At 42.9% G+C, this 23,420-nt stretch overlaps 1 protein-coding gene across 2 annotated transcripts in view; it reads right to left on the reverse strand.

The window, feature by feature from the left end:
- TEX2 (testis expressed 2) overlaps positions 1-23,420 on the reverse strand; it is a 119,692-nt gene that overhangs the window by 60,000 nt on the left and 36,272 nt on the right. For both annotated transcript variants that reach the window (XM_030799868.1, XM_003262636.4), the window contains exon 2: positions 6,027-7,695. In XM_030799868.1, the coding sequence (XP_030655728.1) occupies positions 6,027-7,670 (1,644 nt within the window). In that variant the 5' untranslated portion in view covers positions 7,671-7,695. The remainder of the gene's footprint in view (positions 1-6,026; positions 7,696-23,420) is intronic.

A 23,420-nucleotide genomic window follows, 5' to 3' on the forward strand; every position in this document is an offset into this window, starting at 1 on the left:
GATTACAGGCGTGAGCCACCACACCCGGCCTCTTTTTTACTTATATTCCAGACAGTACAGCTGCTGATCAAATGGGTTCAGAGGGGGAGACAGCGGAGTACCATAGGGCCTAGACAACCACACAACAGTCTTTGAGATTAGCTACTACTTGGCTGCAAATTGGTCTTTTTGGTTTGTCATCCCATAAATGCATCACTGCTGCAGCGTCATATATAAGTACATATGTCCGCAGTGAGGACCCTGATAAGGTACACAAAAGCGTTCCTTTTCTCCATTCTTTCCTCATCATGTGACATTACCCAGAAGAAAAACTGCAATGCTCCTTGAACTGTTCATGGAACCAGTAAAGGTGCAGGACTCAGTCCAGTCTGGCTGCAAGCAGTTCCTGGACCCATCAGTGAGAACTTACATGGCTCAGAGGTTCAAAACCACATGGTCTCCTAAAACAGTCCCTGAGCACCCAGCTCGCTGCCTGACTGGTTCACAGCTCATATATGGAGTCCTCTTAGGGCATAAAGTATGTGGGATCTCGGTCCCCGGCTGGGCCTGTCCTAGAGATCTTGGTCGCAGGCAGGTATTATAGTCTCCCATATTGGTGAGCTTTTTAAAAAAAAGGCTTCCTTCCGTACCTTCCCTCAAGAACTGCACCATCTTCTGTAAATACCAACTAAATTAGATCAGATGTACACAAAATAATTCAAACTCACTTATCCCCTGAAATCAAACATTTTCAAGAAGTAGCTCTTTTGGCTTGCCCTAGAAACAAGTTCACAGGCCTGTTTTATAAAGAAACCAAGGCCTATCTCCTACATCACTTTAAAGCCATCAACCTGGAGGCAGAGTGGAAATCTGGAACTCATCACTGCCCATTTCTCCAATCCTCCACTTAGTATTTGCCTTTTTTTTTGCCTTTTTTTTGGGACGGAGTCTCATTCTGTCACTCAGGCTGGAGGGCAGTGGCACGATCGCAGCTCACTGCAAGCTCTGCCTCCCAGGTTCACGCCATTCTCCTGCCTCAGCCTCACAGCTAGCTGGGACTATAGGGCACCCACCACCATGCCCAGCTAATTTTTTTGTATTTTTAGTAGAGACAGGATCTCACTGTGTTAGCCAGGATGGTCTCGATCTCCTGACCTCGTGATCCGCCTGCCTCGGCCTCCCAAAGTGCTGGGATTACAGGCGTGAGCCACCGTGCCCAGCCAGTATTTGCCTTTCTACTACTCCCTTTGCATTCAGGAGGGCAGCACTGCGTGAGCACTGGTCACAAGAGAGCAGACTTGTCACCAGTCGATTTCTAAGCAACAAATGTCAAGCTTCAAATCCTGTTAAAGATGGACTGTCTTGGCTTGTCCACTTTCAGAAAAAAAGCTTAGGAAAAGCTTTACTGTTTTTTTTTTTTTTTTTTTTGAGACAGGGTCACACTCTATTGCCCAGGCTGGAGTGCAGTGGCATGATCACGGCTCAGTGCAGCCTTGACCCCCTGAGCTCAAGCGATCTTCCTGCCTCAGCCTCTCGAGTGGCTAGGACTGCAGGCTGTGCCACCACACCTGGCTTTTTAAATAAAACTTTTATAGACATGGTGGTCCCACTATGTTGCCCAGGCTGGTCTTGAACTCCTGGCCTCAAGCAAGCCTCTGCCTTGGCCTTCCAAAGTGCTGGGATTACAGGGGTGAGCTACCACACCCAACCAAAAGCTTTACTTTTTAGTAATTATTTTCATTTTCTTAAAAGATCACTCCTATCAAACCCTATTCTTTTTTAAAGCAAGTATCAAGGATTTATTTTATTTTTTTAGAGACAGAGTCTCATTCTGTCACCCAGGCTGGAGTGTAGTGGTGTTATCATGGCTCACTGTAGCTTCAAACTCCTGGACTCAAGTGATCCTCCCACCTCACCCTCCTGAGTAGCTGGGACCACATGCATGCACCACCATACCTGGCTAATTATTTTAAATTTTCTGTAGAGATGGGATCTTGCTATGTTGCCCAGGCTGGTCTCAAACTCCTGGCTTCAGGTGATCCTTCTGCCTCAGCCTCCCAAAGCTCTGGGATTACAGGTGTGGGCCACCATGCCCAGCTAGGGATTTCTTTTAAAAAGCAACGTCACCAGGAGATGACAGGGTCAATACCAACTTACTGCTCAAATTTTCTGATAAAATCTCACTCCTTCATTCATCTACCCATCCATTCAGCCAACAATTACCTATCACATACCTAATACGTGGCAGGTGTTGAGGATACAAGATGAACAAGATGGACAGGGCCTATGCATTCATGAAGCTTATGGAATATTAACAATAAACTTGGGTCCTAAAGTTAATGTCAACGCTGCTAAATGTTTTAAAGTACTATAGTTTAAAAATGGTTCCCAAGAGTATAATCTCCCATTCAGTAAAATTAACTAAGTCCAAAGAACATTTGCATTTGAAATTAGCTTGTAACAGACAGCATATCCTTCTAATTCATAGTAGTGTCCCTTTTCTAAATAGAGAATGCATTCAGCCCAGTTTCTAAACACAACACTGCATACCCAACAAAAGACTTCAGGCTAAAATATACTTTTCTCTTTAGTAATGAAACCATTCTAAACAAGTTAAGGATAAGAATGAAAAAAGAATTACCAAAGTGATCAGAGTTGTCCAAACAGCAATAAGGAAGAATAAATGCTTAGTCTATGACAATTTGCTTGGATTAGGGGTGTCAGTCTATGAAAGCATTAAAGTACTTGTTCTCTACAAGGAAAATTCAAATACATTTATCCGAGCCACTGTGGGCAAAACACTTTCCTTAAAAGAAAACACTGTCCTACAAGGCTCCACGACGCACTAGCTGTGTGACCTTGGGCAATAACTTAACTTCTGTGGGCCTCCATCTGCAAGAGCACATATACGCTAACTGAACAGAGTTGTGACGAGGATTGAATGAGATAATACACCCAACACTTAGCCCACTGCAGTGCTCAGCATCATAGTGTTGCCTTTATTCTTCCAGTGATCGGATCAAAGCAATCAGGCTGTGCCATAACATTAAAATCCCATTCCATCGGCACCCTGTGTAGTTAGTAAACTCTTTTTTTTTTTTTTTTTTTTTGAGACGGAGTCTTGCTCTGTCCCCCAGGGTGGAGTGCAGTGGCACGATCTCGGCTCACTGCAAGCTCCACCTCCCGGGTTCACGCCATTCTCCTGCCTCAGCCTCCCGAGTAGCTGGGACTACAGGCGCCCACCAACACGCCCGGCTAATTTTTTGTATTTTTAGTAGAGACGGGGTTTCACCGTGTTAGCCTGGATGGTCTCGATCTCCTGACCTTGTGATCCGCCCGCCTCGGCCTCCCAAAGTGCTGGGATTACAGGCTTGAGCCACCGCGCCCGGCCAGTAAACTCTTGACACATTGCAGTGATTGGATTGACACTAAATAATTTACATGTGAGAAGAGAGTAGGAAAAAAACACTAAAGATTGACTGGATTAAAATTAAAATCTTCCTAAGACAAGTCAGTGCTCAAACCAGTTTAAACCGAATGCCACAGTCAGTCATTAGGTACTGGAGTTAATATAAGCACAATTTTTCCTTGCTAAAGTTAGCACTAACTTACTTGGAGGGCATGTATTTCAGGTAGTCACTGCACCACCCTATCAAAAAAAGCTTAGCAACCACGTGTGAGTCATTTTTGCTCCACTTCATTTATTAACGCTAAGCTTAAGGGTGTCACATCCACAAGATTCAACATCAGCTTCTCTTAAAGAAGAAAGTGTCATAACATATTGCCATGTGAAAGAAAGAAAAAAGGTCAGACTGCAAAATATATGATCCTATTAAATCAAAACAAAAAGAGTGGGTGAGTAGGCATGTATGTGATGTATATCTTCATATATGCAGAAATTTTAAAAACCCAAAAAACTAGGATATACACCAAATCATTAACTGTAATTCCCTTCCACTAGTGTGATCAAATTTTTTTTTTCTTTGGGTTTCCTTTGTTTTTAAAACATTAACCATGTATTTCCTTTGAACAAGGAAAAAAGTCAATGAAATTTAAAAACAAATATTATTTTGGATCCTAAAAGAGTTCTCCCCAATCCCTGTTTTTTTTTTTTTTTTTTTTTTTTTCAATAAAGAGAGATCATGCTGCCATTTTTAGAGCATTCTCATTTAAATAGATGGGCAAATAATACCTTTAATTTAACCAAGAAGCCAAACAAGCTTTGAACTTGAAAAGCTAAAGATTAAAACCAATAATTAAGGTTCAAAATTGCTTCAGGGAAACCAAGTTTTCCTTTTCATACATCTCCTGTAACACAAGGAATTCTCCAGGCAGGTCTAGGCGTGAACTTTCTGCAGAGAGGTGTCATAGGAAAAGCAGGAAGAGGACACACAAAGGCTCCAAAGCCTACCTCTATTACTTATTTTATTATTATTATTATTATTTTTGAGACAGAGTCTCACTCTGTCACCCAGGCTGGAGTGCAGTGGTGCAATCTCAGCTCACTGCAGCCTCAGCCCCCAGGCCCAAGCAATTCTCCTGCCTCAGCCTCCCAAGTAGCTGAGATTACAGGTGCACGCCACCAAGCCCAGCTAATTATTGTATTTTTAGTAGAGACAGGGTTTCACCATGTTGGCCAGGCTGGTCTTGAACTCCTGACCTCAAGTGATCTGCCTCCCTCAGCCTCCAAAAGTGCTGGAATTACAGGCGTGAGCCACCATGCCCGGCCTCTATTACTTATTAAGTAGCAAGAAACCTTGGACAATGACTACCTCTCTCAGAGCCTGAATCTCCTCATGTGTAAAATTGAAAGCATCAAACTCCTGGATGGTTGTGAAGCTGAATTAGATAACTTTTATAAAGCAGTGGTCTCTAAACTTTTCTGGCTCTCCACCTTATCTCTAAAAACATATACAGTCAGCCCTCTGTATCCATGGATTCAATCAACCTTGGATTGAAAATATGAAATTAAAAAAAAAAAATAAATAACAATCCAACAGTAAAAAAGATACAAATTTAAAAATACAGCATAATAACCATTCACATTATATTAAGTATTATAAGTAATCTAGAGATGATTTAAAAGTATACAGGAGAATGAGCATAGGTTATATATTAATACAAACACTATGCCATTTTACATAAGGGACTTAAACATTCATGGATTTTGGTATCCGTGGGGGGTCCTGAAACCAACACCCCCTTGGATACTGTACATAAATGTGTGTGTATATATAACTTACAAACTATATAAGCTCTAATTGTACTTTTATAGTGTGTATACACACAACCAGAAATTTTAATGTGCAAAAAAATAATAATAAATAGAAGTTCTAGGCTGAACACAGCAGCTCACACCTGTAATCCCAGCACTTTGGAAGGCTGAAGCAGGAGGATCACTTGAGCCCAGAAGTTTGAGACCAGCCTGGGCAACATAGTGAGACTCCATCTCAATCGACAGATTAGACAGCTAGATGAATGTTTCTTCCTGCTTCCCAATGAATTGTCCCAGGTACCCCTCAGGAGGCCCAAAAGCCTGACATCTGATATGCAGTGAAAGGTGACATCTCTTTCTCCATCCCATTCCCCACTGTACAGAGGAAAGAGGAGCACCAGCAGGGGCCAACAGCTGACATTAATTTGCCTTCTCTTCTTCCTTCCCTCCTCTTGCAATTCCGGGAGTATTTAACCCTTCTTCAAGGTCTCGAGAATAGTGAACCCTAACAGATTCAGCCATTACAAATGCTCAGCAAGTAGCACATTCCAAGCAAGTTTAGAGACAGACCAGAACAGGAATTGATGCAAACACTACTCTCTAGAGTCACAGAGATCTTTCAGAAACCACTTTGTGAATCTGCAAAGCTCGGGTTAGAATGAGGTTTACCAGATCAGTTGATTGGGTGCCTGGAGAATGAAGTGGCCCCAAGGTCTTAAAAAACACGGCTTGTGCAAAAATCTTTAACAGCTAACCAAAAAACAAGTCAGATCTAAAATACAGCTGTATGTGAGAAGTGTGTGTACTAGCCAGCTCCCGGGAAGAGGCTTACCTTCAGTATTTCAGGTTCTTTGATATCCAGAGATCTTGTGTTCCAGTGTCGTAGGTTTTTATGTAACTTGTGATATTTATGAGCACTTGATGGTGTAAAAAACCAAATCACGCAAACTGCAGTCATGAATCCAAGGCCAATTCCCAGAAAGAGTCCACTCACGTAGTGGGGGAGGGGGAGGATGAGGTACACATAGACACACATTATAAAGAAGCCCAACGTCTTCACTGGCAATTCCGGGTGCTGCACGGCTGAGTCCGCCTCGTCCTCACTGTCAAGGACCACACCATCTTCCGCGAGCACCTCTGGCTTGAGAGGAATATCAGCGAGCTTATCAACTTTACTCTCCCCCTCCATTTCCAAATCGAAGTCCTCAGTGTACAGTTCACAAAACTCTTCATCTTCTTTGCTCACTAAGGCAGACAAAGAACATTTCTCCAGAACTAGAGAACTTGTCTTCAGGCCTAAATCCTTCAGACTGCTCCCCTGGGAACTTTTCAGTTCCATCTCTCTTGCGGGCTCATCAGTGGACTTTGGGTGGTCACTTTTGGGGATGTTGGAATCACTTCCGTAGCCATCCCCCTCAGAATCACACTCCTCCTCCTTGATGCTGTAGTTGTTATTGCTTTCCAAGTGCCCGTTCAAGCTGGACAGATTGGAGAGTTCTGAAGCACTTGAAGATAAGGCTTTGGGCCTATGGCTGCCACTTTCTTCCCCTATAATTTTACTAAGGAGCTGAAAAGGCTCATAAATGACTTCTGAAAGGCGTCGTTTAGTATCTTCAATTTTAGCCTCCATTTCGGGCACTTTAAAAAAGGAACGAGTATCAGAGGGAGAAGTCAGTGGGGAAGAAGGTGCAGTTTTGGAATCTCCACCTGTGTTTCGGGGTTGTGTGAACTGCTTGAACAGGTGTAAGTTCAGTTTGGAATCAGGTGGCTTATAGGACACTGTATCCGCCTCCTGCCGGGAAGTGTCCGTGGACAGAGACTTGACTAATGTCTTCATCAAGTGCCTGTGCCTTGGGGGCTGTGGGGATTCTTTTGGCTCCACCTCAGTCGACAGGGACTTCACAAGGCTCATGAAGGGTTTTGCACTGGAAAGGGTGGAGGTTGAGGCACTGGATGAGAGGATGGGAGACTTAGAAGGAGAGGACAATGGGGAGGAAGAACTGGTTTTCTGCTCAGAAAGGGATGACACACTGGGAGAGCTAGCTAAGGGCCCTGACGAAGACGACCCTGGGGACAGAGCCAATGGCACTGTACTTAATACTTGTGCTGCTGGAACAGGGGACTCCAACAGCTTTACAGTGTTCTTGGAGACGGGCAAAATGGCAGGGGCCTGGGACACGGACAGTCCATCTGCCAGGACAGGCGAGGCAGCAGGGCCGGCAGGGTCATGGCCAACCTGGGGTTCAAGATAGAGGTCTTCCTTGGCTTCCAGCCCTGTTACAATGCTTTGGTCATCCAGCCCCTCCTCAAAGTACTCCCTGAACTCCTCCTCCTCTTCCTCCTCCTCCTCGCCGGATGCCGAGAAGTGAATGGCGATGGTATCTCGGGACACGGACCTCTGCACGTGCACTTTAGGGGCTGATGGTTTTGGCATGTCAGTGGTTTTCTCGGCATGGCGACCATACAGACTTGTCATTGCCGGCTTCACAAGGGCTCAGGCTCTGTGAAAACAGTGAGAAAACCAGAAGTCAGAGAGCAGTTTTTCCACAGGAGACACTGTCATTCGCAGATAGGAGCACAGATGAAGCTGTTTAAGTGGTGATTATGCTTTTACTTGGCAGATGTCCACCGTTTTTCACTTCACTGGTTTTAATGGTTTAATTTTCACTAAATTCCAGTTAGGCATTCTCTTTTATGAGCAAACTACATAACCAACGTTATAAATGCCATACAATCTGTCTTATTTCACAACATCTGAGTAATCGTTTCCTCCCTTTTAACTGGTTAATTTCTACCAACAATTCTCTATCTTAAGCCTTGAAATACCTGAACAATAGATGTTACCAGCACTGCTTCAGAAGTCCAACAGGATAAAATGTAGCATCCTGTTGAGTTGAGTTTGAGGATCTTGGAACGAAAATTTCACTAGGGGTCTTCTAGCTGTAACAAGCTAACCAAGGAGGGGTATTGCGTTCACTGCAATTTTCACAGCAATCCTAACAATTATTTGGCCTGCATCTCCCAACTTCCTGCTATTGCAAATAAGTAGCAAGGTATCCAAATGCGGAAATCTGTAAACTAATTACCATGACCTGTTGGCCTCCTCAAATGGTAGGTACCATAAGACCAGAGTATTTAGGCAGCCATGAAGACATGGCCACGTTCTGAGGTGTCAGGATAAAGTAAACATATTTTAAACTGAATGCAAGATTCACGTGTCAGGAAAATGAAGTATCACTGCTGTAACCCACCCCCAACCAAGAACTCTACCAAGGACTGTGGTGAGAGACGTGGAAGCTATGCTTTCTGCCCTTTTGGAGCTTAATAGCTGATTGCTCCTTTCTGGAGCTTAGCTGGAATGAAGTCAGAAGCCTGAAAAGCTGGGCAGCAAAACAAGATGCCACGCCCACCTTGTAACATGGGACAGTCATCTCTCTTTATTCACTCATGGCCCATTTACTGGGCACTAGCCCTAACTATGTAAAAATTAAGACCACACCTGGACAGAGACCATGTAAAAGGAGCCAAGACACAGGGCACACTTCAGGAATTCTGAGGAGGATGACACCAGTGGGGGAGGTGGGACACCAAATGGGTCTTTGGAACTGATGGGTGAGTTGTAGTGGGATGAGCATGATTAGGCAGAGGGAAGGGATAAGGGCATAAAGATGGCAATGGGCATGGTGTGTGCAGCCACCTGGCTCTATTCTGTTTCCAGGACAGAGGGTGAGTGTGGGGAGCAGTGGGAGGCCATTGAGACAAGAGGGGCATCGTGGGGCAGTGGAAAGAGCACCCAGCTTGGGCCCAGGACATAGGGCTTCTAGTACTTGTCTTTCTACAGCTGACTCTGTGGGACTTTGAACAAGCCAGGGCCTCTCAATGTCTCAGTATCTTGGTCTGTAAAATGGAGCTAGATTTACAGTCCTTTCCAAATTTAAAATGCTACATGTTTATGTTTACAAGTGACTGTATCGAATCCAACACAATACACTTACAAGTAATCTACCGCAATCAACATTATGTGGCTTCCTTATTTCTTTAATTTGAAGAGCTCCTAATTTAAGCCTTCTGCTAAATATTCAGGTTCAAAATGCTGGCAACTGATATTGCCAACAAGAGAAATCATAAAATGGGTAGGGGAATGGGGGGTTTGGGAAACAGTGATCCTGGATCACTAGAAGGAGGAAATATTCCAAGGATGACAAGAATTACATTCAAGGGCCCAGCCGCAACATGGACTCAAGCTGAAACTACACAATTTCAGTATCAAATATCTGAGAGAAGTTACTCATAAAAACTTTCACACACAGTTCTGTCCAGGCTCATTTGTGACCCTCAGGCTTTCCTATCCTGAACCCAGGAAAAGGGAATGATCTCTATCCACCAACAAAGCAATTTAAATCCAGGAACTGGCAGCAGCCAGAAAAACACAGCCTCGGGTCCAGGACAATCCTTCCCTGTTATCTTAAGCTAAGGAGTTTGTAGGCTTACTAAGAAAAATATCAGAAGCAACATATGTTTTTCATTTAACCATCATCTAGTTTTATAAGGGCAATTTAAAAAGAAAATTATAGAGGTAATTTAAAAAGAAAGTTTGGTATTTGATAATTCTCAGTGGGCTGAAAAACTCATTTAAGTTGCTTTCATAACATAAAAGGATGATATGTAAGGCTCTGCTGTTCTGAGGCTGCTTCACCCACAGTGGTGGCTGTAAATGAAGGTAACTGTGGGCACAAGTCCAAGTACAAAGTGCATGATTTTGAGGTTGAACAGAGTGAATCGGTCCTTCAGGAACCAAGGCAAGAGTGGAGAGGCCCATCTGCAGTTGAGGGTAAGAAGGCCTGGAAATCCAAGGGCAAAGTCAGGCCCAGCCTAGCGCCAAAGGGTGAAAACAGCAATGCGTTCAGAAGCCTGCGGTCTCAGCAGTCAGGCCAGGCCCCAGGGAACAAAAGGCTGGCACCTGCTCAGGAAGCAGAGTTATTTTTTGTGTGGAGGTCACCAGGGTCCTGCTTGCCTAATCCTCCACACATTTGGGCCCCCTGACTGGCCAGGTAAAGTGACTTCTGATCAGACTGGGCAGAGAGCGGAAGGTGGGCCCCAGGGAGAGCTGGGTGTCAGTCAGGTGGCCAGATGGGGGTAGGCTCTGGCTCACTGTTGTTATTGTCCTCCAGGGCTCACTCAGACAGTAGCCTCAGAGGTTCATAGTAAATGCCCCCAAACCCACACTAACCAAAGCCTGGCTCCACTTCTCTAGATTTTTACTAAAATAAGCCACACGAGGCTGGAGCATCACTACTGCTCTTTAAATACAAGAAAATGTCCAGGCTTCTGTTTGGTCATCTGCAAAATGAGGGGATTAGGCTAGATAAACAAAGGCTGCTTCCAGGCCCCAGACTGCTGGGTAGTTGAGTGTGCTAGAACCAGAGACCATGGTTTGGGCTCTAGACAACCTATCAAGTGGTCACTGCCTCTGCCTCCTCCTGGGGACCACTTCAAGTTCCCTTTTCTCTCTGTCCTCCCAATGACTGGCTGCTAAGGCCAACTGAGCCGACCCTCCCACAGCCACAGCCATGCAGGACAGCCAAGGCCAAGAGGAAGGACTTGACTGACGCCCAGGAAGACTACATGGTTTGTCCAAGGGCACAGCACTGACAACATGGGCTTCCTGACACTGAGGCCCGATGCCCTTCTGCCGCGGCAGGGTGCCTTTTCAAACATGCCACACACGGTCTTTATTCCTGCTTTGTCCCAGCCTTTGTACCTGCCCTCTGTGCTCCGTCATGGACAGCTCGCTTACAAGCTAAGACCTCAGTTCTCAACCAGCAGCATGTGACTGGCCGCACTGAGAAATGAAAGGTCTCATTATCCATCTGACAATCTGGTACCATATAAAATGGTTAGCCTCCTGCCCTCTACTCCTCAAACTCAATCATACCCAGGCTCAAAAAAAGAGACAAGCTTCTCTCGAGCCCTCAGGAACTGAAAGGCCAAAAAAGAAAGCTTCCTTCTCAATAGTCTCTTTTTCCCATAGTTCCAGCAGACTACAAAGCCCTCGAGTTTTAACACTGACCCCTCCAAGCCTTGTGATGGGAAGGGGGGCTGTGGCTCATGTTGTCGCCAGGCTCCCATAGGTATGATTTCATGCTAGAGAGGTGTTTAAACAAAAGTATGACATGATCAAAGTGGTACGCAAAATTAATCACGTCCCATCCCAGAATGGATGAGGGTGGCAGAGGCAACATGGAAAAACAGGTCTGGAGTCTGGTGTCTGGGAAGGCAGGCTCCATTATCAGGCCCACAATTCTGCTGAACACAACTAACAAGGAATACATTGAAAAAAAATTTCTGAATGGCTGGGCACGTTGGCTCACACCTGTAATCCCAGCTACTAGGGAGGCTGAGGCAGAAGAATTGCTTGAACCCATGAAGCAGAGGTTTCAGTGAGCTGAGATTGTGGCACTGCACCCCAGCTTGGGTGACAGAGTGAGACTCTGTCTCGAGGGAAAAAAAAAAAAAAGTCTGAAAGGCTTTGAAGCTTCAAGAACTGAGCAAGGAATAACAGTGCAGAAACTAAAGAAAACAGGAACCCCGAGGTATGAGCTCTAGAGAAGCCACCTTGCCCTCAAGCACTGGCCTAGCCTAGTCTGGCAAAGGACACTTTCACTTTTTTTTTTTTTTTTTTTTAAAGACAGAGTCTTGGGCCGGGCGCGGTGGCTCACGCTTGTAATCCCAGCACTTTGGGAGGCCGAAGCGGGTGGATCACGAGGTCAGGAGATCGAGACCACGGTGAAACCCCGTCTCTACTAAAAATACAAAAAAAAATTAGCCGGGCATGGTGGCAGGAGCCTGTAGTCCCAGCTACTCGGAGAGGCTGAGGCAGGAGAATGGCGTGAACCCGGGAGGCGGAGCTTGCAGTGAGCCGAGTTTGCACCACTGCACTCCAGCCTGGGCAACAGAGCGAGACTCCGTCTCAAAAAAAAAAAAAAAAAAAAAAAAAAGACAGAGTCTTGCTCTGTCACCCAGGCTGGAGTGCAGTAGCACAATCTTGGCTCATTGCAACCTCCACCTCCTGGGTTCAAGTGATTCTCCTGCCTCGGGCTCCCAAGTAGCCGGGACTACAGGTGCCCGCCACCACACCCGGCTAATTTTTGTATTTTTAGTAGAAATGGGGTTTCACCATATTGGCCAGGCTAGTCTTGAACCCCTGACCTTGTGATCCACCCATCTTGGCCTCCCAAAGTGCTGGGATTATAGGCGTGAGCCACCACACCTGGCAGCCTTTCACTTTAACAGCATCCTGAGCAGAAGTCAACATCCAGGGCTGGCCAGTGTAGAACACCAACTGGAGACTCTTCCTCAAGGAGCCGGGACCCCAAAGGACTACAACTAGTAGGTAACAGGTGAACCAGAAGCAAACCAGGCCTCACTTAGACTGGAGGCCTAGGTTTGCCTCCTCTGAAAGAACCAGGGAATCTCAACCATGAGCTTCTTTCAAGGTGGTCTTGGACCAGCAATACCTCCAGGGACCTGGCAGAAGAAATTCTCTCCATGAAAGCAAAGCACTTTCACCCAAAGCCTCAAGTTATTCCTAGAAATACTTTCTCAAATACAAGGAATGGTAAGCACATAACCAAAGGTAACCAAGCAGACGAGGAAACAAGACAAAGGACCAGCAGAAATAGAATATGACAGAAAAACAAAGACTTCAGATAATGGAATTATCAGGTATAGACTTGTTTTTACAAGTATGCATCAAGATGAGTTTAAAATATCTACAGGGAGTCAAAGCACGGTGGCTCACGCCTGTAATCCCAGCACTTTGGGAGGCTGAGGTGGGTGGATCCCTTGAAGTCAGGAGTTCGAGACCAGCCTGGCCAACATGGCAAAACCTCATCTCTATTAAAAATACAAAAATTAACTGGACCTGGTGGCGCATGCCTATAATTCAAGCTACTCAGGAGGCTAAGGCACAAAAATCGCTTGAAACTGGGAGAAGGAGGTTGCAGTAAGCCGAGATTGGGCCACTGCACTCCAGCCTGGGCAACAGAGTGAGACTCCATCTCATAAGATAAAATAAAAATAAAATAAAATAAAATATCTATAGGGAGAATCACAGGCAAGCAGACCAGTTTTAAGGCTATTCTGGCAGCCTAAGCATGAGGTAAGAAATGCCTAAACTAGAGGGAGTGGATGTGGAGCTACCAAGAAAAGGCAGATGGAAAGAGAAGGAAAACAATGAAACAACAGGACCAGATGGAAGGTTGGAAAGGAAAAGAAAACATGAGGAACAGTCCAAATTGACTTAAGTCACTAAAGAGGTAAGTCTAGTTCCCATGAAGGCAGGCAGGGGAGATGAGGGACGTGGTACGCAGGTAATGCTCCTCCCCTCCCCCACTCAGAGACACATCCTAGTCCCTAAAACCTGTGAATCTGTTACTTCCCATGGCAACAGAGATTTTGCAGATATGATTGAGATGGAAAGATTATCCTGGATTGCCTGGGTGGGCCCAGTGTAATCACAAGAGCCCTTAAAAGATAAAAGGAAGACAGAAACTCAGAGAAGGCGATGTGAAACAGAAGCAGACATTAGAGTAATGAGAGCAAGGAGCATGAGCCAAGAAATGCAGGTGGCCTATGGAGGGAAAGAAAATATCTGCAAATCATTTATCTGATAAGGGGTTAATATCCAGAAAATGTAAAGAACTCATTAATAACAAACAACTTGACACCTTATACAAAAATTAACTCAAGATGGATTAAAGACTTAAATGGAAAACCCAAAAACTATAAAAATCCTAGAAGAAAATCTAGGCAATACGATTCATGACATAGGCACAAAGATTTCATGATGAAAACGTTAAAAGCAATTGCAACAAAAGCAAAAACTGACAAATGGAATCTCATTAAACTAAAGAGCTTCTGCACAGCAAAATAAACTATCATCAGAGTGAACAGGCAACCTACAGAATGGGAGAAAATTTTTGTAATCTATCCATCTGACAAAGGTCTAATATCCAGAATCTACAAGGAACTTAAACAAATGTACAAGAAAAAAACAACCCCATTAAAAAGTGGGCAAAGGACATGAACAGACACTTCTCAAAAGAAGACATTTATGCAGCCAAAAAACATATGAAAAACAGCTAAACATCACTGATCATTAGAGAAATGCAAATCAAAACCACAATGAGACATCATCTCATGCCAGTCAGATGGCAATTATTAAAAAGTCAAGAGAAAACAGATGCTGGTGAGACTGTGGAGAAATAGGAAGGCTTTTACACTGTTGGTGGGAATATAAATTAGTTCAACTATTGTGGAAGACAGTGTGGCAATTCCTCAAAGACCTAGAACCAGAAATACCAGTTGACCCAGCAATGCCATTACTGGGTATATACCCAAAGGAATATAAATCATTCTTTTATAAAGATACATGCACACATATGTTCACTGCAGCACTATTCACAATAGTAAAGACATAGAATCAACCCAAATGCCCATCAATGATAGACTGGACTAAAAAAATGTGGTACATATACACCGTGGAATACTATGCACCCATAAAAAGAAATGAGATCATGTCCTTTGCAGGGACATGAATGGAGCTAGAAGCCATTATCCTCAGCCAACTAACACAGGAACAGAAAACCAAACACTGCATGTTCTTACTTATAAGTGGGACCTGAACAATGAGAACACATGGACACAGAGAAGGGAATAACACACACTGGGTCCTGGCAGGGGGCAGGGGGCAGGGGGCAGGAAGAGGGAGAGCATCAGGATAAATAGCTAATGCATGTGGGAGTTAACACCTAGGTTGACAGGTGCAGCAAATAAGCATGGCACACATTTACCTATAGTTAACAAACCTGCAAGTCCTGCACATGTATCCTGGAACTTAAAATTAAATTACATTTTTTAAAAAATGGGCAAAAGACTTGAAGAGACAATTCTCCAAAAAGATATACAAATGGGCAACAAGCACATGGAAAGATGCTCAACATCACTAGTTATTAGGAAAATGCAATTAAAACCACAAGGAGATATCACCCCCACATCCATTAGGATGACTACAATAAAAAAGAAGAAGAAAAGAAGTGTGGGCAAAGTTGTACAGAGATTACAGCTTTTGTGCACTATTGGCAAGATTGTAAAATGGCACAACTGGTATGGAAGGTTCTCAAAAAGTTAAAAATAGAACTACCATATAATCCTCCAATCCCACTTCTGGGTATATATACAAAAGAATTGAAAGCAGGGTCTCAAAAAGATATTTGTACACCCATGTTCACAGCGGCATTTCGGACAATAGCCAAGAGGTGGAAGCAACCCAAGTGTCCACTGACAGATGAATGGACAAATACAAGGGAATATTATTCAGCCTTAAAAGGAAGGAAATCCTGTCACATGCTACTACATGGATGAACCTTGAGGACATTATGCTAAGTGAAATAAGCTGACTAGTCACATAAAGACAAATACTGTATGATTCCACTTACAAGAGGTATCTAAAGTAGCCAAATTCATAGAAACAGAAAGGAGAATGAAGATTACCATGGGCTGGCAGAGGAGGAAGTGGGGAGATGTTGTTTAATGGATACAGAATTTCAGTTTTATAAGACGAAAAAGTTCTGGAGATTGGTTGTACAACAATGTGAATATACTTAATACTACTGAACTTAAACATGGTTAAGATGGTAAAATTTTGCTATATGTATTTTATCATAATTAAAAATAAAATTTGAAGGCCAGTACATGTGCAGGTTAGTTACATTTTAAAAAGCAAAAATTGGCCAAGCGTGGTGGCTCATGCCTGTAATCTCAGCACTTTGGGAGGCTGAGGCGGGTGGATCACGAGGTCAAGAGATTGAGACCATCCTGGCCAACATGGTGAAATCCGTCTCTACTAAAAATTCAAAAATTAGCTGGGCGTGGTGGTGGGCACCTGTAATCCTAGTGACTCAGGAGGCTGAGGCAGGAGAATCGCTTTAACCTGGGAGTTGGAGGTTGCAGTGAGCTGAGATCGCGCCACTGCACTCCAGCCTGGCAACAGAGCAAGACTCCAACTCAAAAAAAAAAAAAAGGCAAAAATTGGAGGTCAAGATGGGAGGACTGCTTAAGGCTAGGAGTTTGAGACCAGCCTGGTCAACACAGGAGACCCATCACTATTTTAAAAAACAAATAAATAATATAAAATTTTAAAAGATTTCACTCTTCAAAACTACAAATAATACTCTGAACTACTTTTTATGCCAACTAAAACAATTCTGTTCAAAAACTTCACGTTGTTCTTTAGTGTTTACACTACAGTGTGGTTAAGTTCTAAGATAACAGATGTAAATGTATTTATGCTCCCACACACTTGGGGTGGGGCGGGGCGGGGGTGGGGTTGCGGGGAGGCTATTTAGAGCCAAATGCTCTCTAAACCTTAGCCTTGATCAGGTATGTTTCCAGAAAGCAGGATATCTCAAACTCTTCTGCTGATGGGTCTTTCCTAAGGTCTTTGCCAGAATCCTCCCTTAAGGTTGCTATCCCTATGAAGAAGTTCATCTCTCCTATTAAGACTGAGAAAGCCTCTAATAAGGGCTTCTCTCTCCAGAATTTATGTAGGATTCTGTTCTATCTAGTTTACAAATTATTAACTGCCATCTAACTTGAACTCATAAAAAACAAAGGCCTCAAACTGGAGCCAACTGCGCTCTGTATCAGTGGAGTCAGAGTGAGCATACCAAACAGCAATGAAGTTTATTTGCTTTCTAGTCACCCAAAAAGGTCATCATCATCAATTAGGCCATGAAAAACCAATCAACAATAAATCAGGCTGTATAATAAAAAAGAGCCATTTCAAGACTCAATATTAGCATTTATTAATTCCAAGATAATGATAACCTCACCGAATCTGGCTTTTTTTTTTTTACTTTTTTTCTTTGGTCTCATTTTCTACTAATAACTGCCTTTCCTAGCTCTATCTGTCCTTGAAACAATTCAGTCCTGGGGTCCTAGAATCAGAGCCATAAAAAGAGAAGATGGTTCCTTCCAGGCCACTCAATTATCACCAACACGTGTTTGTTCATAGCAAACACACTAGGCCAAATAGTAGTGTGGCCATTAATATTATTTACTTCTAATTCATATACTAGATTAGAGGAAGTACTGGAGGAAGGAACGAGAGACAGGGTAAGGCAGGGAGGGAAGAAAGCAAATTTCATTGAAAATGGAACTAGCCTCCAGATACAGTGTACAGTGAGCATGGTAACACGGCATCTTTTTTTGTTTGTTTTTTGGAATGGAGTTTCACTCTTATTGCCCAGGCTGCAGTGCAATGGCACGATCTAGGCTCACTGCAACCTCCAGCTCCCAGGTTCAAGTGATTCTCCTGCTTTAGCCTCCTGAGTTGCTGGGATTACAAGCGCCTGCCACAACACCTGGCTAATGTTTTGTATTTTTAGTAGAGACGGGATTTTACCATGTTGGCCAGGAGGCCAACGCAGGTAACACAGCATATGAAGGGGCAAACCTGGTGTGGAGTGTGCTTCCTTTCTCGGGACCATCCCTAATCCCTCAAGGTCATTATTCACATTCTTTGTCTTTGTAAAATTCAGCCTGTTAGGCATTTGCTACCTCTGAACAAGCTTGCATTTGGACATTTGATGTATGAGTACCATCTGCTAGCTTGGGCTATGTCAGTCAACAGTTTCAATCCAAAAGCTCCTGGCAGAGGGAAAAAGGCAAGCTGCACTCTGTTGCAGAGGATGTCTTAACACCTCTCACCTGTGCATTTTTTAATAGGCGTTGGTTTTGTAAATAGGAGGGAAAAGGCTATAAGATTCTGTGTATTTTCTGCCTTGATGCCACAGAGCAAAACAGTGAATCTGGTCAAAACCAACCAAGGCAGGAAGGTCTGATTTAGCCTACAAATCTCAAGTACATCTTAATAGCTATCCCTTGATTCATTTAAATTCAATGAAGCAGCTGAGAACTGCCAGCAGCCATTCTAATCTGTTAATACTCCACCTCACAAACAAAAATCAATATTACATTGTAGATAATAAACTAGCTCTAGCCTTAGTTTCATTTAAAGAAAAGAAAAAGACAAGACTCTATCTTCAGCACTGGCAAGAAACTAATGGGAAATCCTTTCCCATTAGTTGTTAGGTTCCCAGGCCCCTACTCACCATCTCTTCCGACCCAGCAGGGTCCTGCACCACCACCAACACAGCACAGGGTTTAGACGAAGAAACTAGCAGGCCCACTCCCTTCCACCACCGCATAGACCTTTTACCTGCCATGAAGAAAGCCCACTCTGGGAAGAGTGCCACATCCCAGAGGAAAAGGGGGTTCGAAAGCATCAATACAATTAGAATTTTGCTTTATAGATTGCTAGACGGCTCAAATAACAAAATCAAATGCAATTCACAGTAACTCATTGAAAACCAGGTCATGCGTTCAGCACAACCATACAACGCCTGTGGAGGTTTATAAAAAATAATAATGGGGGCATCCACAGGGGAAACCTCAAGGAGACAATACATAGACATCAGAAAATGACATCAATATGGGGTCACAAAAACCCTAGAATAAGTAATGATAAATCAGGACAGGTGTGTCCTAAACACATAGTACTCATCAAGTAAAGAAGTCTGGGAATGACTTTTTTTTTTTTTTAAAGCAGAAAAGTCATCTATGTGTCTTAGAAGGAGGTTATGTAGAGAAGAGAATATTGCAGGCTGGGCACAGTAGCTCAAGCCTGTAATTCCAGCCTCTGAGAAACCGAGGAGGGAGGAACGCTTGAGTCCAGGGGTTCGAGACCAGCCTGGGCAATACAGCGAGACCCTATCTCTATTTAAAAAAACAAAAAAAGAATATTGTAGATATGAAGCAACAGCACACAGAAGGACACTGATATGGGAACAAGGCAGCTACACAAGAGGGACACTAAACTGGCTACCTGAAGCTGAGGGGTGGTGCTAGGGGGTGAGGAAAGAATATTAATATTTGAGTTCAGAAGCATGGAATCAATTGTTCCAAACTTCTAAACGTGCTTCAATTTATATTTAAATCTTAAAAAGAAAACCTTTCCATGTACTTTTTACCAATCATTCCTAAACCGTAGGCTCTTGAGAAATTTGAAAACCAGGTGTAAGCATTTTTCTTCAGGGGAATGAATGCCTGGAAGCCAAGAGAGTGTGGTGTCGAAAGCCCAAGATATGAGAAGAGTGTGTCGTGGCTGTGGTCTCAAAACAACACATTTTTCTTTTTTTGTTGTTTTTTTTGTTTGTTTGTTTGTTTGTTTTGAGACAGAGTCTCGATCTGTCACCTAGGCTGGAGTGCAGTGGCAAGATTTCAGCTCACTCCAACCTCCACCTCCTGGGTTCAAGCCATTCTCCTGCCTCGGCCTCCCGAGTAGCTGGGATTACAGGTGTATGCCACCACACCCAGCTAATTTTTGTATTTTTAGTAAAGCAGGAATTCACCATGTTGGCCAGGCTGGTCTTGAACTCCTGGCCTCAGGTGATCTGCCTGCCTTGGCTTCCCAAAGTGCTGAGATTACAGGTGGGAGCCACCATGCCTAGCCAAAACAACACATTTTCAAAAGCTGATGCTCATGGGGTAAAATGTTAACAACAATGTACATTTGGGAAAGGGTTTAAGATTCCATTTTTACTTTTGCAGCCATTTTAAAGTTTGAAACTATGTCCAAATTAAAAACAAAAGCAGCGTTCCTAACCACTGTTTGGCTTTGGGGATATCATGAGAGCTGCTTCCCTCCCGTCCCTATTGGCTCTACCAGTTGGGATTATCAAGCAGGGTTCCAGGCAGTAAGAGGAGAGAGCTGAAGTTTTACTATTCCTTAAATTCTCAAGCTTCATTTTGAAATAATTACAGATTCTCAGGAAGTTGCCAAAGTAGTACAGAGAGGTTCCATGTAGTTTTCACCAATCATTCCTAAAATTTTAAAGGCAAACCTTGTAAATCAGATAAATTCCAAGTGGTTAAGAAATCATGTTTTTAACTTTCATGCAATGTAAGAAAAATGCATTCCACCTGGCAGAGTAAAACTTCCCCTTAGAAGGACTTACAGTCTTCCTTAAGGTCTTTCTTTAGTGGTCAAATTTAGGAAGGCATCTTCAATAGATACCTCCCAAGTACACGGACAGGCAGCTCACCCAAAAGTTCAAATGACCAAGAAACAAATAAAAAACTCAACCTTACTAAAAATAATACAGAATTGGAAACAAACCGATGAAATAATTTCTCCCAATGATTAAAATATGTATGATGCTGGCAAGGGCACAATGAGACAAACCCTCTCTTGAACTAATGGCTGGAACATAATTAGCAAAAACTTCGCTCAAAACTGTTAAGATTAGAAACTAGAGGGGGGAGGGATAGCATCAGGAGATATAACTAATGTTAAATGACGAGTTAATGGGTGCAGCACACCAACATGGCACATGTATACATATGTAACTAACCTGCACGTTGTGCACATGTACCCTAAAACTTAAAGTATAACGAAAAAAGATTAGAAATTAGAAAATTAGTAAAAACTTTTCCGTAGTATAAAAAACATAAAATATTTATAAAAAATAATGGGGGCATCCACAGGGAAAACTCAAGGAGACACACATAGACATCAGAAAATGACATCAGGCCGGGCGCAGTGGCTCACGCTTGTAATCCCAGCACTTTGGGAGGCCGAGGCAGGAGGATCACAAGGTCAAGAGATCGAGACCATCTGGGCCAACATGGTGAAACCCTGTCTCTACTGAAAATACAAAAATTAGCTGGGCTTGGTGGTGTGCGCCTGTAATCCCAGCTACTCGGGAGGGTGAGGTAGGAGAATTGTTTGAACCCGGGAGGCGGAGGTTACAGTGAGCAGAGATTGTGCCACTGCACTACAGCCTGGTGACAGAGTGAGACTCCGTATCAAAAAAAAAAAAAACAAAAAAAAAGAGAAAGAAAATGACATCAATATGGGGGCACAAAAACCCTAGAATAAGTAATGAAAACTCAGGACAGCTATGTCCTAAACAGATGGTACTCATCAAGTAAGTACTCATCAAGCTGACAACAATGTACAAATGCCTGCACTGGGCACAAAAAAGGAAAGGGTAGCATTAATGCTCATTTTCTCCATATAACAGGCTTAACAGTAATTGTTAATTGCTAATTTCAGGTATTTCCAAATACTTTTGTGATCTGGAAAAAAATTATATGTAAACACATGTCAATCTTTTAAAAATTATTATAATCCATTATTATAATCATTATCTTCAGAATATAAAATTGCCCTAGCCAACCCTCTATGCCTTACCCACAAGAAAACTAAGGCAGAAAGACTTAATAAAAATAAATAAAAATTTATTTTTATTAAATGAGGTCACCCTGTATGTATGTATGTAATCTGCTTTTATACTCAAGATTACACACTGAAGTAATCTATCATTAGCAAGGCCTTTAGTTTGAGTTCCACCAACTTGGTAGCAGTCTGGCTGGCCCTCAGGTAAATCATTTACCCTAACCAAGCCTGAGTTTCTCCATCTGTAAAATGGGAATGGCAACTGACTGTTCAGAAGATTAAATGAAACAACTTAAGCAAAGCACTGAGCATGATCCCTGGCACAAAGCAGGCCCTCCCTAATTGTTTACTGTTCTTATAAGCATTTTCTAAAATCAAAGATTATTTCATGCATGATTTTTAATAGCTGTATAGAATGAATATTCCATAATGTAATTCAAGAATACCACCTGAATTTTTTGTTGTTACAAACAAGACTGCAATGCTGCACATGATGCTATAGATAAACCTTTGACTGCCCTCTGGTTATTTCCTTAGGAAATACTTCTAGAAGTGAAATTAGAGAGTTGAACCATATGTATACATCTTCACTTCAATGAAAAAAATATATAATTTCAAACGCATTGTAAAAAACTTCAAAAACAGATGTAGAGGAAAAGTGAAAATTTTCCCTCCTCCCTGCAAAATCAGTTTCATGGAAGACAATTTTTCCATGGACCAGAGGCAGCGGGGTATGGTTTTGGGATGATTCAAGTACACTGCATTTATTATGCACTTCATTTCTATTGTTATTACATTGTATATAATGATACAATTCTACAACTCACAATAATGTACAATCAGTGGAAGCCCTGAGCTTGTTTTCCTGCAACTAGACAGTCCTATCTGGGGGTGCTGGGAAACAGTGACAGATCATCAGGCATTAGATTCTCATAAGGAGGGGCAACCTAGATCCCTCACATGCACAGTTCACAGTAGGGTTTACACTCCTATGAGAATTTGTGCTGCTACTGATGTGACAGGAGGTAGAGCTCAGGCGGTCATGTGAGGGATGGAAAGGGGCTGTAAATACAGATGAAGCTTTGCTCACTCACCCACAGCTCACCTCCTGCTGTGCAGCCTGGTTCCTAGCAGGCCATGGACCATTCCCGGTCTGTGGCCTGGGGGTTGGGGACCCCTGGTTTAGAATGCATCTTTCCAGACCTTTCATAGGCATTTTGTGTGCATACAAAAGGTAGTGAGCACAAATAAAGTTGTTTTTGTTTTTACTCTTAAATGAGATCAAACTATACAAATTGTTTTGCATTTGTTTTTTACTTACTATTTCTTGGACCACCTCCTATGGCCTATACCTATGGACTGACAGGTATACACACACACACACACACACACACACACACACACACACATACCCCTTTTCTACATAGCAAGGTATTCCACCATTTACTTAATCATTGTTTTATGTGATAGAAATTTGCAGGGTTTCCTGTTTTCACCATTAGAAACAATGTTGCCTTTAAAAGCTGTGTTTCCATATAAATCTTGCGCACAGAGAAAGTCTATCTGTAGGATGCATTTCTAGAGTGGAGTTGCTGGGTCAAATGAGGTACATATTTAAAATTCTGAAACTGTTTGCCAATTTGTCCAATTTACCCTCCTAATTAACATTGTATAAATTGTCCACCTTGAACCCTGGTCAAGACTGAATATTATTTTAAATTTCTGCCCATTCAATGGGCAGGGAAAAGGTATCTCAATGCTTTAATAGTCACTTCATACTTTTCCCTCGTTTGCTTCTCTTCTTCTGTTAACTGGTCATTCATATTTCTTGCCCAAGGACTTTTGTTATTCACTTCTTTATCAAGAATAGTTAATACTTTGTCCATTGTATGTGTTCCAAATATTTCCTTCCATCTCTGACTT

This window comes from Nomascus leucogenys, chromosome 19 (assembly GCF_006542625.1).
Source record: "Nomascus leucogenys isolate Asia chromosome 19, Asia_NLE_v1, whole genome shotgun sequence".
Classification (NCBI taxonomy): domain Eukaryota; kingdom Metazoa; phylum Chordata; class Mammalia; order Primates; family Hylobatidae; genus Nomascus; species Nomascus leucogenys.